Source organism: Dipodomys spectabilis, unplaced genomic scaffold (genome assembly GCF_019054845.1).
Source record: "Dipodomys spectabilis isolate Male_0828 unplaced genomic scaffold, ASM1905484v1 ptg000669l, whole genome shotgun sequence".
NCBI classification, from domain to species: domain Eukaryota; kingdom Metazoa; phylum Chordata; class Mammalia; order Rodentia; family Heteromyidae; genus Dipodomys; species Dipodomys spectabilis.
Genome location: NW_024871346.1, coordinates 5,895,304 through 5,905,912, shown reverse-complemented (window position 1 = coordinate 5,905,912; position 10,609 = coordinate 5,895,304). Strand labels below are relative to the sequence as shown.

At 55.2% G+C, this 10,609-nt stretch overlaps 3 protein-coding genes across 5 annotated transcripts in view; 1 reads left to right on the top strand and 2 right to left on the bottom strand.

The window, feature by feature from the left end:
- The first annotated feature begins 1,323 nt into the window (after positions 1 to 1,323).
- On the top strand, positions 1,324 to 6,565 carry Slc22a7 (solute carrier family 22 member 7). 2 transcript variants are annotated; one of them, XM_042672103.1, is made up of 10 exons: positions 1,324 to 1,782; positions 2,354 to 2,457; positions 2,564 to 2,718; positions 2,835 to 3,003; positions 3,992 to 4,115; positions 4,524 to 4,633; positions 4,770 to 4,984; positions 5,210 to 5,318; positions 5,717 to 5,923; positions 6,260 to 6,565. In XM_042672103.1, the coding sequence occupies exons 1-10, from the start codon at positions 1,390 to 1,392 to the stop codon at positions 6,324 to 6,326; spliced, it is 1,653 nt and encodes a 550-aa protein (XP_042528037.1). In that variant the 5' UTR covers positions 1,324 to 1,389; the 3' UTR covers positions 6,327 to 6,565. The 2 variants fall into 2 exon arrangements, with proteins under 2 accessions (XP_042528037.1, XP_042528038.1); XM_042672104.1 differs by having other exon boundaries at positions 1,333 to 1,416.
- Positions 6,566 to 7,236: 671 nt separating this feature from the next.
- Positions 7,237 to 10,191, bottom strand: Crip3 (cysteine rich protein 3). 2 transcript variants are annotated; one of them, XM_042671980.1, is made up of 8 exons: positions 10,091 to 10,191; positions 9,678 to 9,772; positions 9,237 to 9,294; positions 9,004 to 9,132; positions 8,186 to 8,257; positions 7,952 to 8,046; positions 7,803 to 7,860; positions 7,237 to 7,604 (listed from the first exon to the last, which is right to left on the bottom strand). In XM_042671980.1, the coding sequence occupies exons 1-8, from the start codon at positions 10,131 to 10,133 to the stop codon at positions 7,564 to 7,566; spliced, it is 591 nt and encodes a 196-aa protein (XP_042527914.1). In that variant the 5' UTR covers positions 10,134 to 10,191; the 3' UTR covers positions 7,237 to 7,563. The 2 variants fall into 2 exon arrangements, with proteins under 2 accessions (XP_042527914.1, XP_042527913.1); XM_042671979.1 differs by lacking the exons at positions 9,678 to 9,772; positions 10,091 to 10,191 and having other exon boundaries at positions 9,237 to 9,671.
- Positions 10,150 to 10,609, bottom strand: part of Znf318 (zinc finger protein 318) — a 57,995-nt gene continuing 57,535 nt past the window's right edge. Inside the window, exon 9 of the mRNA XM_042671968.1 lies at positions 10,150 to 10,284. Within this exon, the coding sequence (XP_042527902.1) occupies positions 10,243 to 10,284 (42 nt within the window). The 3' untranslated portion in view covers positions 10,150 to 10,242. The remainder of the gene's footprint in view (positions 10,285 to 10,609) is intronic.

Sequence of the window (10,609 nt, the reverse complement as noted above, 5' to 3'; positions counted from 1 at the left end):
GGAGATCAGAGTCTCATGGACTTTCCTGCCTGGGCTAGCTTTGAACTATCAACCTCCTGAGTAGCTAGGATTACAGGTGTGAGCCACCAGTGCCCTGCTTCCATAGTCTTTTAACCATTTCCGCATTGATTTTTCATTGGACTGTTGCAACTTTTTCCACTATTTCAAATGGTGCCCAAATGAACATCTTGGCTATAACTTTTGCCTACAGCTCTAATTCTGGGGGAAATTCTTAGAATCAGCAAATACATTAAAATGGTGTCTATTGCTGAACCCTACATGCCCCAGTGGCTACACCAGACACAGAGCACTGTTCAGGCTCCAAAACAAAGCCCCACCTTCTCTGAAGACCCAGTGTGCAACTGACTGGAACATCTCCAGAGAGCATCTTGGGACAAAGGTGAAAGTCTGGGGCTGGTGTGTTTTCCGGTCCTCCAGTCAGCTCTGAGTCACAGTGTGACCCCAGCAGGTCCCCAACTTTGGTTTCACTATCTGTTGAAAACTGGAGCTAGATTGAATTAGTGGTTTCCAAAGTTTTTTGTTTGTTTTTTAGCTTCCAAAGAACATCTTTGGAAATTCATTTGAAAATCTTGGGACACAACTGGGCAATCTTCCAGTGTTGCCTGCGTGGTGTCTGTGACACTCAGCTTAGAATAACTTGACTTTGCTGGCTTCTGTCCTGCATTTGCTGCAGGGGTCATCTAGAAATGGGTGACGTCAGGTGGATGGGGCCCATGGACGGGGAAGGGTCCTGAGTGACGGGGGACGGATGAGGGCAGGATTCCCCAGCCAGGCCAGTGCATGTCCTGGTGGCACTCAGGCCAGTGGTTCAGCTCCAGGCAGACAAGGAATCCAGGGAAACTCTGTTACTTAGCCACAAGAGCCCTTCTCCGGTGAAGACCCAGTCCTCAGTCCTGAACCCTAGTAGGCCAGACTGCCTGTGGCTGCAAATAGATACGGTTGACCTCTAGCTTCACCGGGCAAAGGGCGTCTAAGGGAGCTGGTACCATGCCCCTGGGACCTCCTTTTCCTAGAATCCCTTGTAGCTCTGTTTACTGCTGGGCTAGGTAGTGTTCACCTCCTTCCCACCCAGTTACCTTCCCGTTTCCTTGTTTAGTCTCTGGACACCAATGTGTAATGGCCGCCACCTTGGTATCAGTGACCTTTGAATGGGTGGCAGTCCCTCCCCTCCATGCTAGACAGGCGGAATCCCTGGAGATGCGGTGGCTGGGGAGGGCCCAGGCCTGGGCCAGCCCCTAAGGGCTGGCTCTGGCTGCAGATTCTCTACTCTTCCATCTATTGACTTCCACCTCCAGAGTCCAAGGGTCCATGTGGTGAGCAGGCTGAGCGGTGCTAGTTACTACTGGGAGCAGCCAGTGGGTGGGCAGCATGGGCTTTGAGGAGCTGCTGGACAAGGTGGGTGGCTTCGGGCCCTTCCAGCTCCGGAATCTGCTCCTACTGGCCCTGCCTCGAGTGCTGCTCCCCCTGCATTTCCTACTGCCTGTCTTCCTGTCTACCACACCCGCCCATCACTGTGCTCTGCCTCAAGCCCCGGCCAACTTCAGCCACCAGGACGCATGGCTGGAGGCCCACCTGCCCAGGGAGCCCGACGGCACATTTAGCTCCTGTCTTCAATTTGCCTCCCCCTGGGTTCTCCCCAACACCACCCTGGGGGGACTGATGCAGAGTCCTGGGGACCTGGAAAGCCAACCCTCCACAGTGCCCTGCTCCCAGGGCTGGGAATATGACCGCTCAGAATTCTCTTCCACCATTGCAACTGAGGTACCCGAGCGCAGGGGTGTGTGTGGGGGGAGACAGGTGAGCAGGATGGGCCTGCCATTTTGTGGGCTAATTGCTGTGTGGCCATTCGATACATTTCCTCACCCCCTAGACGCCCAGCTTACCCATCTGGACCTAGGGTCTATGAAGATAAAGCACTGAATTTAGTTTGTGGCCTGTAGGAACTCACCCCTGAGGGGTGAGGAAGGTGGAGAAGGGCGAAGGGGTTTCTGGGAGTCAGAACAAAGAGTTGAGAAGGACAGTTCTGCAGTGAGAAGTGGAGGGTCCACAGAGGCCTCCTTTCTCCCTATTTCTGTCTTCTTTTCCGATACTAGATCTGTGATTTGTGCAATCCATCTGGATCTATGCCCCTATGCCGTGTGGATGGGGGTAGAATCTCGTTGGGTGTGGGGGGGAGGCGGGCAGAACTTATGCTCTCTGGTCAAAACCTTTGGGAGGAAGGAGACAGGCAGGGCTGGGTGCTGCAGAAGACCCCCAGGGTCAGGAGAGGAGGGGCTCTGCCAGCTGGAGGGGGCCTCACCCCGCTGGAGCTCCTGCCCATCTGTCTTTGCAGTGGGATCTGGTCTGTGAGCAGAAAGGCCTCAGCAAACTGACGTCCACCTTCTTCTTTGTGGGTGTGCTGGTGGGGGCTGTGCTCTTCGGATATCTGTCTGACAGGTGGGGTGTAACACGGGGTTACTAAGGGGACAGGCTGGGGGACTGTCCCCTGCCAGCTGGAGGTGGCTCCACAGGGTACTGACTCTGGGTGATCCTCTGCTGGCAGGTTTGGGCGGCGCCGGCTGCTGCTGGTGGCCTATGCGAGCTCCCTGGTGCTGAGCCTGGTGTCCGCAGCCTCTGTCAGCTATGTCATGTTTGTCATCACCCGCACCCTCACTGGTTCAGCCCTGGCAGGGTTCACCATCATTGTGCTGCCACTGGGTGAGGCAAGGAAGGGTCTGGAGGCCAGGAGGGCTGAGGGGACCCATTGTTTGGTGAGAAGGCACATCTGAGCCTCGCTTCCTTTCTTCCTGTGTCTGGCCTGGCCCTGGGCCTAGAGTTGGAGTGGCTGGATGTGGAACACCGGGTGGTGGCCGGAGTGCTGAGCACCATCTTCTGGACAGGAGGAGTGCTGCTGCTGGCTCTGGTTGGGTACCTGATCCGGGACTGGCGATGGCTGCTGCTGGCTGCCACCCTGCCTTGTGTCCCAGGCATCCTCAGCATCTGGTGAGGCTGCACACAGCTGGGGGGTGGAGGAAGAGTATCAGAGATGGGTTCAACAACAGAGAGACTGAAAGATGAAGGGAGCGAGAAACAGGAATCAAGAGGCATGAGACATCAAGAAAAACAGCCCGAGCCGGGTGCTGGTGGCTCACACCTGTAATCCTAGCTACTCTGGAGGCTGAGATGTAAGGATTGTGGCTCAAAGCCAGTCCGAGCAGGAAAGTCCTTGAGAGTCTTATCTCCAGTTAACCACCAGAAAACAGGAAGTGGCGCTGTGGCTCAAGTGGTAGAGCACTTGCCTTGAGCTGAAGAGCTGAGGAACAGTACCCAGGCTCAGAGTTCAAGCCCCATGACCAACCAAAAAAAAAAGGCTGGGAAGATGGTCCAGTGTTAAGAGTGCTTGCCTTGCATGCTTGAGGCCCTGGGTTTGATTCCTCAGCACCACATACGCAGAAAATGCCAGAAGAGATGCTATGGCTCAAGTAGTAGAGTGCTAGCCTTGAGCTGAAGAGCTCACAGACAATGCCCAGGCCCAGAGTTCAGGCCCCATGAGTGACCAAAAAAAAAGAAAAAAGAAAAAAGGTTAGTGAGACCCAACCTTTATCAATAAGCTGGGTGTGGTGATCACACCTATCATCCCAGATACACAGGAAGCCATAAGAGGCTGGGGGTTGTGATTTGAGAATAACCTGGGACAAAAGATGTAAGACCCTATCTGAAAATAAAGCAAAAAAGGGTTGTGATTCAAACAGTAGGACACCTAACTGGTAAGCACAACACACACACACACACACACACACACACACACACACACACACACACACACACAATCTCATTAAATTTTAAATTAATTGGGCATTAAAAGACTTTTAAGAGTTCATTGGTGGGAACTGCATGAGCAAGAGCCTAGAGGTTGACCACCTGGATGTGCCAGGAGAGGGGAGGCTCATGGCGCTGACTTTCTGGCTGAAGGGTGTCCTGCCTCTTCTAGGTGGGTACCTGAGTCTGCACGCTGGCTTCTGACCCAGGGCCGTGTGGAGGAGGCCAGAGGGTACTTGCTCCGCTGTGCCAGGCTCAATGGTCAATCAGTGGGTGAGGACGAACTGAGCCAGGAGGTGAGGATGAATGCATGTGTGCATGCCTGAGAGTGGGTAGGGGGGAAGGGACCGTGCCAAGTGCCTCCTGGGGGTGCCAGGCGTGGCAGGAAAAGCCCTGCAGAATGACCTTCCTGAGGGTCCTGCTTCTCAGGGGACACTTTCTTGGCTCCCACAAGCACCTCCATCCACCTGGCTGAAAGAAGGAAAAGAAACCCAGAGAGAGGGAGAGAGAGAAAAAGTGAGGGAGAGAGAGACAGAGAGAGGAGAGAGAGAAAGTGAGGGAGAGAGAGGGAGGAGAGAGAAGGAGAGAAGGAGGGAGAGAAGAAGGGAGGAAGGGAGGGAGAGAGAGAGAAGAGAGAGAAAGACAGACAGACACAGTAACAGAGACAGAGACTGGTGTCACCATCTCGCCTCTTCCTCCACCAGGCCCTGAACAAAGTGGCCGAAGGGGAACGTGTGGTCCAGAGACCGTCCTACCTAGACCTGTTCCGAACGCCACGGCTCCGACACATCTCGCTGTGCTGCGTGGTGGTGTGGTAGGGGCGGGTGGGCTGGGCCCGGCGCGGCGTGGGGGGCGTGAGCTGGGCGGTGGGCGGGCGGGTCACCTGGGGTCGTCCTAGACAAGACCAAGCCCCCGGGAAAGGACCCTGAGTGGCGCGGTGACCCGCCCAGGTTCGGAGTGAACGTCTCCTATTACGGCCTGACTCTGGACTTGTCGGGGCTGGGGCTGGACGTGTACCAGACGCAGCTGCTCTTCGGGGCAGTGGAGCTGCCCTCCAAGCTCCTGGTCTACCTGTGCGTTCGCCGCGCAGGGCGTCGCCTCACGCTGTCCGGGATGCTGCTGGGCGCGGCCTTGACCTACGGGGTCAGACTGCTGGTGCCCTCAGGTGAGCTGACCGCGCCCCGCCCCCTGCCGGCCCAGACCCCGCCCCAAGCTCCGCCCCATACCCGCCCCTGCACGCAAGACTCCGCCTCCAGCCCGCCCAGACCCCGCCCCAGTCCCGTCCCCTGTCCTCCCAGATCCGGTCTCTAGCCCCGCCCCAGGCCCGCCCAGACTCCGCCCCCTCCCGCCCCGAGGTGCCCCCTCCTCACTGCTGGAACCCCTTCCACAGGGACCAGGGCCTGGACCACCGCCCTGGCGGTTGTGGGAAAAATGTTTTCTGAGGCGGCCTTCACCACCGCCTACCTCTTCACGTCGGAGCTGTACCCCACCGTGCTCAGGTGAGCCGACCGAGGCCCAGGGGACCTGGGCGGAGCTTGTCAGACACCTCCCGGAGTAGAGGCGGCCTGGGGGCGGGGCTGCTGCGCTGGGGTGTGGCCTCGTCCCGAGGCGCGCCGGGCTGCCCACCGCGCCCTCGCGTTCACAGCGGGAAGGCCGGCCCTCCCCGCCGGCCTGCGCCTGGGCCCCCGCGGGCTGCCCGCCTCTTTCTCAACCTGCCTGGAACTTTTCTTTTAGCTGTGCCTGACTGGCATGTTGGCAGAATAGGACCCCATCCTCTGGCGGCGCTGGCTCCGCGCAGGCCTTTTGGAAGGGGATCGCAAGACCCGCCAGCTCAGGGAGGGAGCCTTTGAGGCGTGACCCCAAACCCAAAGCCTCTCTCACCCTCTCTTCTGAACAGACAGACGGGGCTGGGCCTGGCCTCGCTGGTGGGCAGGCTGGGGGGCTCTTTGGCCCCACTAGCGGCATTGCTGGATGGAGTGTGGTTGTTGCTGCCCAAGCTGGTTTACGGGGGCATTGCCCTGCTGGCTGGCTGCATTGCCCTCCTGCTGCCAGAGACCAGGAAGGCCCAACTGCCAGAGACCATCCAGGATGTGGAGAAAATGAGGTGTGTGTGTGGGGGGGCGGTTCAGATCCCTCACACCTGAGGATGCAGAAGGGAAAACATAACTGCACAAATGTACTTGGCACATGTACATGAGTGTGTATTTCAGGTGATATCCTGGGATGTGCTGTTTGCAGAAAAATATACAAGTTCATATATGCGTGTGCACATAAATACCTAAGGGTGATCAAGAAGAGGCTCAGGTGTGCACACTCAGCTATGCCTGCTCATCAGGGATGTTCACAAGCATCTGTTTTTATTCCATGAGCTAGGAAGAGCCTAGGAAGGGGCAGCAGACTCCAAGATTAAACCCCACATTGCTCCCAACCCCTTCCCCAGCCATCAGGAGGAAGAGATGCAGTGTGGACTGAATGGAACTGAGGAGAGGCACGCAGAGAAGCTCTGAAGCAGCACTGAGAGAGCAGAGGCAGATTCTTGTGACTGGGGGTGGACCACAGAGCCTGCCTAGGGCTGAAGGTTGCTGTGTCCTCTGCCTGTGTTCATCAGCCTTGACTGTTTGGCAAGTAGCAGGACAACCTCCCAGAATGCCATGGGCTGCTAGAGATTCTGGGCACCCTTCTCTTGGCTGGGGGATTCTGTGACTCTTTTCTATAAATAAAGGTACTTCTTGGGTTGAGGCAGCAATGAGATTTGGAAAGAGCCTTGGATGAGAAGCCATTGGACCGGCAATGGGCTCTGTTCCCAGCCTTGCCACTGATCGTCTTTGTGATCTTGGGTATATGACTTTTCTTCTCTAGGCTTTACTCTGTTCATTTCTCCAATGGATGAAACAGCCTCTTAGCAGAGCTTTCCACAGAACACGTTGTCATACTCAAACCAAATAAGGTACTTATTCTAGAGATGGTACTAAAGAAGGGACTGTCCTATGATGACTACTGGTACCAATGAGGCTAGCAGGTATACTGTCCAGTTGTGTTAGGGGCTACCCAGAAGAGGGTCAGGGGACCAGGAAAACAGAGCTTTGTGTGCCATGACTTAATGCTTTTTTATTTATTTTTTTTTTTTTGTCGGTCATGGGGCCTGAACTCTGGGCCTGGGCGCTGTCCCTCAGCTCTTCAGCTCAAGGCTAGCACTCTACCACTTGAGCCACAGTGTTACTTCTGGCTTTTTCTGCTTATGTGGTACTGAGGAATCGAACCCAGGGTCTCATGCATGCAAGGCAAGCACTCTACCACTGAGCCACCTTCCCAGACCCTACTCTTACCTCTTTTTATGCTGCTATCTTGAGTCACTCTCAGGACCCCTCGGACACAATCTGCTGTTTAGACCTCTCACCCAAAAAAATGCTGAAGGCATAGAAGCCAATATTTTATTAGAGAAGCTGGAGACACTGAGGCTCAATAAGCAAGTTTGATGACATAGCTTGAAGCTCCAGAATTTGCCCGGAAAGGAATTGGGAAGGTCAGTAGGCTACCATTTAAATTGAGGTGGCGTAAGTCCTCTAACCAAATAGGAAAAAGAAAGAGATCTACCGTGAAACCTAGGCTCAGCCCCCAGGATCTTATCTTCCCTCACCCCAAGAAAATGGCAAATTGTGTAGCCCCCATTGGGCCAGGAAGGGGATGGTGAGAAGCCTTAGGTAGGATGACTTCTGCTGTGAGTAGCTCATTTGGATCTTATCTTCATTCATAAATGTAGCAGCCCACATCACCAATGTTCACACCTGAGGGAGAAAGCCTTATTACCAAGGGTAATAGAAATTGGGAGTATTGGGCTGAGTGTGGGGAGGGGGGGAGAGGGGGCAGCAGGGGAGATGGGAGTGACCTAGAGTGCGTTTGACTATAATGGAAGTTGAGCACACAGCTGTACAAGATCATGGACATGCTATACCTTGGGGTATACCTGGGGTGGGGCCACCCACCTTTGGGGCCAAACAGATAGCCGTAGCAGGGGATGTGGCAGTAGGGGATGCCATCATGCTGGAACATAAGAGAAAAAGTCATCTCAGCCTCCTGTTCTTTCCATGTCTAATCTTCCTCCCTCAGCCTAGCCCCTCCCTGCCCTGCTCACTTCCGCATGTCTTCCAGCAGTCAGGGTCTTCTGGCAACGCTGGCACCTCAGGCAGGGTCGGTGCCAATTTCTGCCCAAAGACATCACCTTCTCAGCTGGTGGTGGAGAGAGGTGGTAGTTCTCCATCTTAGGGCAGAGCAGGGCAGGGCACGGCAGGGCGGAGTGGCCCACCTGCCTGAGATCTCCGTGTCACCACCCGGTGTTTCCCTTCACAAACATCCCATTGTCACTTACCAAAATAGACGGGTTTCTCACAGCCGGGGCACAGGGAAGTCTCCCCAGTGAATGTCTTCATGTGGGGAGGGCCTTTATGGGGAAGAGGCCCTGGCTTTGGCTATGGTGAGGTACAGGGCCTATCTGTACGAGGCACTGTCCCCCTCCAAAATCCATCCTGTTTCTCCTCCCATCTCCTGGACAGCCATGAATCTGCCTTCTTAGAGCCCAGAGCAAGGCCCCTTGGGCCCTGCTTCTTGCCCCGTTCCTTTATGTAATAAGGATGATTTCCTTGTTATCTGCCTCCCTCCCCCCACCCCCACCCCGGGGGCTCAGGTGCACCACAATCCAACCCTGTTAGCAACTCAATCTTCAGGAAACCTTAGCTGATAGAGGAGCTGGCCAGGGCAGAGGTGTCAGGTTATCCTTGCCTACTCCACGGGGTAGGAAGAACATGGACTAGAGAAGATGAAGATTCTGAGGGCCTGGATCCTAATAACCCCTCACTCATACATCTTTCCTTCCATGGTGTGAGCCTGACTCCGGAAGAGACCTAAGTTCCAGGCTAGCTTTGCCTCAGAGGCAAAAACCTGTATAATCACCTGTGTGATATACAGGATCTCTTGTCCTCTCTGGACCACAGTTGCCTTCATATAAAATGAAGGTAATAATGCCATCTATCCAGTTAACCACTCAGCAGCAGATCCGAGGGAGCATCAAAAAAGGGCCCATGGACTTTGTTAAGCACTAAGTTGTAGCACTTTGGAGCAGAGGGCTGGTAAAAGACTGAGACCCAGCTTAGCTGCATCTGGAAGGGTGGGAGGAGGAGCTTTACTTACTTTTCTTGCCTTGGGGGAGGCCTGTCCGTGGCCTTGGGGGGCTGAAATCACTAGGGCTGAGGGGAGTGCTGTTGGCAGGAGGAGTGGGGAGGTTGTAGATGTAGCAGCCCACACCACCAATGTTCACTCCTGCAGAGAATCACCCAGTTGGGGAAGGAGTGTCAGGTCTGAAGCCCTAGTTCCCAGCCACAGGCAGGGTTCTGTGGCCCCTGGCCTTCTAGGCTAGTACTTACCTCTGGGTCCAAAGAGAGCTCCATAGCACGGCTTGTGGCAATATGGCCTCCCATTGTGCTGGGCACAAGCACAACCAGAGGCAAGGGGGTCACTCAGAGCTAGGAGGCCCTGCCTCACAGGCCTTCCCCAAGCTAAGCTGCCAGGTATGTGTCCACTGGCCCGTTCTAGAAAGACTAGAAAGGGTGGGTGATAGGCTGGCATGCCAGAATGGCCACTGAAGTGCAGGGACAGAGCAAAAACAGGTAGGGGTGGAAGGGGAGGTGACTGTGTGTACCCACCCCCAAGCTGTGGCGTCATGGCACAAAGCTTGGTTGGTGTGAGGCCCATTGGGTGGGTGACCCTGAACTTAGCTGGTGAGGCTGCCCTTGGCTGGCTTCCAAGCTGAAGTTGGGGGCCAGTTGGGAGAAGAGACAAGGCTGTATATCCTGGGCAGGCCTCACCTCTGCATGTCCACCAGGGGACAAGACGCTGTGGCAGCGTTCACATTTCAGGCAGAAGCGGTGCCAGTTCTTGCCCATGGAGCTCACTTTCTCAGCTGTGAGGAACAAGGTAGAACAGAGCTCCATACAGCCAAAATTGCACCAGACAGCTTCCTTTTACCCCTTTAGTCCCCAGGAGGAAGAGCCCACCAGCGCTGCTCCCTGGAGACAGACATAATGCCTGCAGGGAGTCCGGCTCCATCCAACCCCGGTGCCCTGTGCCCCATGGGGCTCGCTGGCAGAGAGCAGGGGAATCACACGCAAGCATGGCTACAGGTAGAAAAAGCTGTCTGGGCCACACCATCGCCATTCCCAGGGAACCCAAGCAGCTCACACTTGCCCCCATTTTTCCCCCTCCTCAGTCCGGACCTCACCAAAGTAAACAGGTTGCTGGCAACGCGGGCAGGTCCAGCTCATGGCTCCACTAGGTCCGCTTGCTCATTCCCTTGCTCACTCGCAGGCCTGGCCGCCGGGATCCTTCCGCCCCTCGGCGGCTCCGCCCACTGCTCGCTTTGAACCCACTGGGTTATGAGCACTCATTGGGCACAGAAATTTCGAACCATTCCACCTGGAAAACAATTTCTCAGTTACTTCGAAGCACATAAAAGATGAGGGGCTTGGGACTGGGAGCACAGAGGCACAGTGAAAATGACGGGATGTGGGGGGTGGGCGCTCTAGTTTCTGGGTTGGTGAAGAGAGGAAAATGTCCACAGTACAGATGCCAGGAAAACATTCTCCTCACCCTCCAAGCCAAAAGGTAGCTCTTTACGCTGGTTAATTCAGCCCGGTCAGTCTGTCAGGTGTTTGCGGGCAATGAAATGCGAAGCCTGTCTTTGCTATTCACTCAGATTGCAGGCAAACTTTAAAAAAATTATTTTGTAAATATTTTTTAT

Bases quoted from the DNA above. Each gene is read 5' to 3' on its own strand.
- Crip3 (XM_042671979.1), bottom strand. From the start codon at position 9,564: ATGGGCCTCACACCAACCAAGCTTTGTGCCATGACGCCACAGCTTGGG. The intron at 8,258-9,003 runs GTAAGTAAAGCT...TTCCCCATAAAG, and splicing joins CCTCCCCCAAGGCAAGAAAA to GCCCTCCCCACATGAAGACA. The intron at 7,861-7,951 runs GTGAGCAGGGCA...CTTATGTTCCAG, and splicing joins CTGCTGGAAGACATGCGGAA to CATGATGGCATCCCCTACTG.
- Slc22a7 (XM_042672103.1), top strand. From the start codon at position 1,390: ATGGGCTTTGAGGAGCTGCTGGACAAGGTGGGTGGCTTCGGGCCCTTC. The intron at 4,116-4,523 runs GTGAGGATGAAT...TTCCTCCACCAG, and splicing joins AGGACGAACTGAGCCAGGAG to GCCCTGAACAAAGTGGCCGA. The intron at 5,319-5,716 runs GTGAGCCGACCG...TCTTCTGAACAG, and splicing joins CTGTACCCCACCGTGCTCAG to ACAGACGGGGCTGGGCCTGG.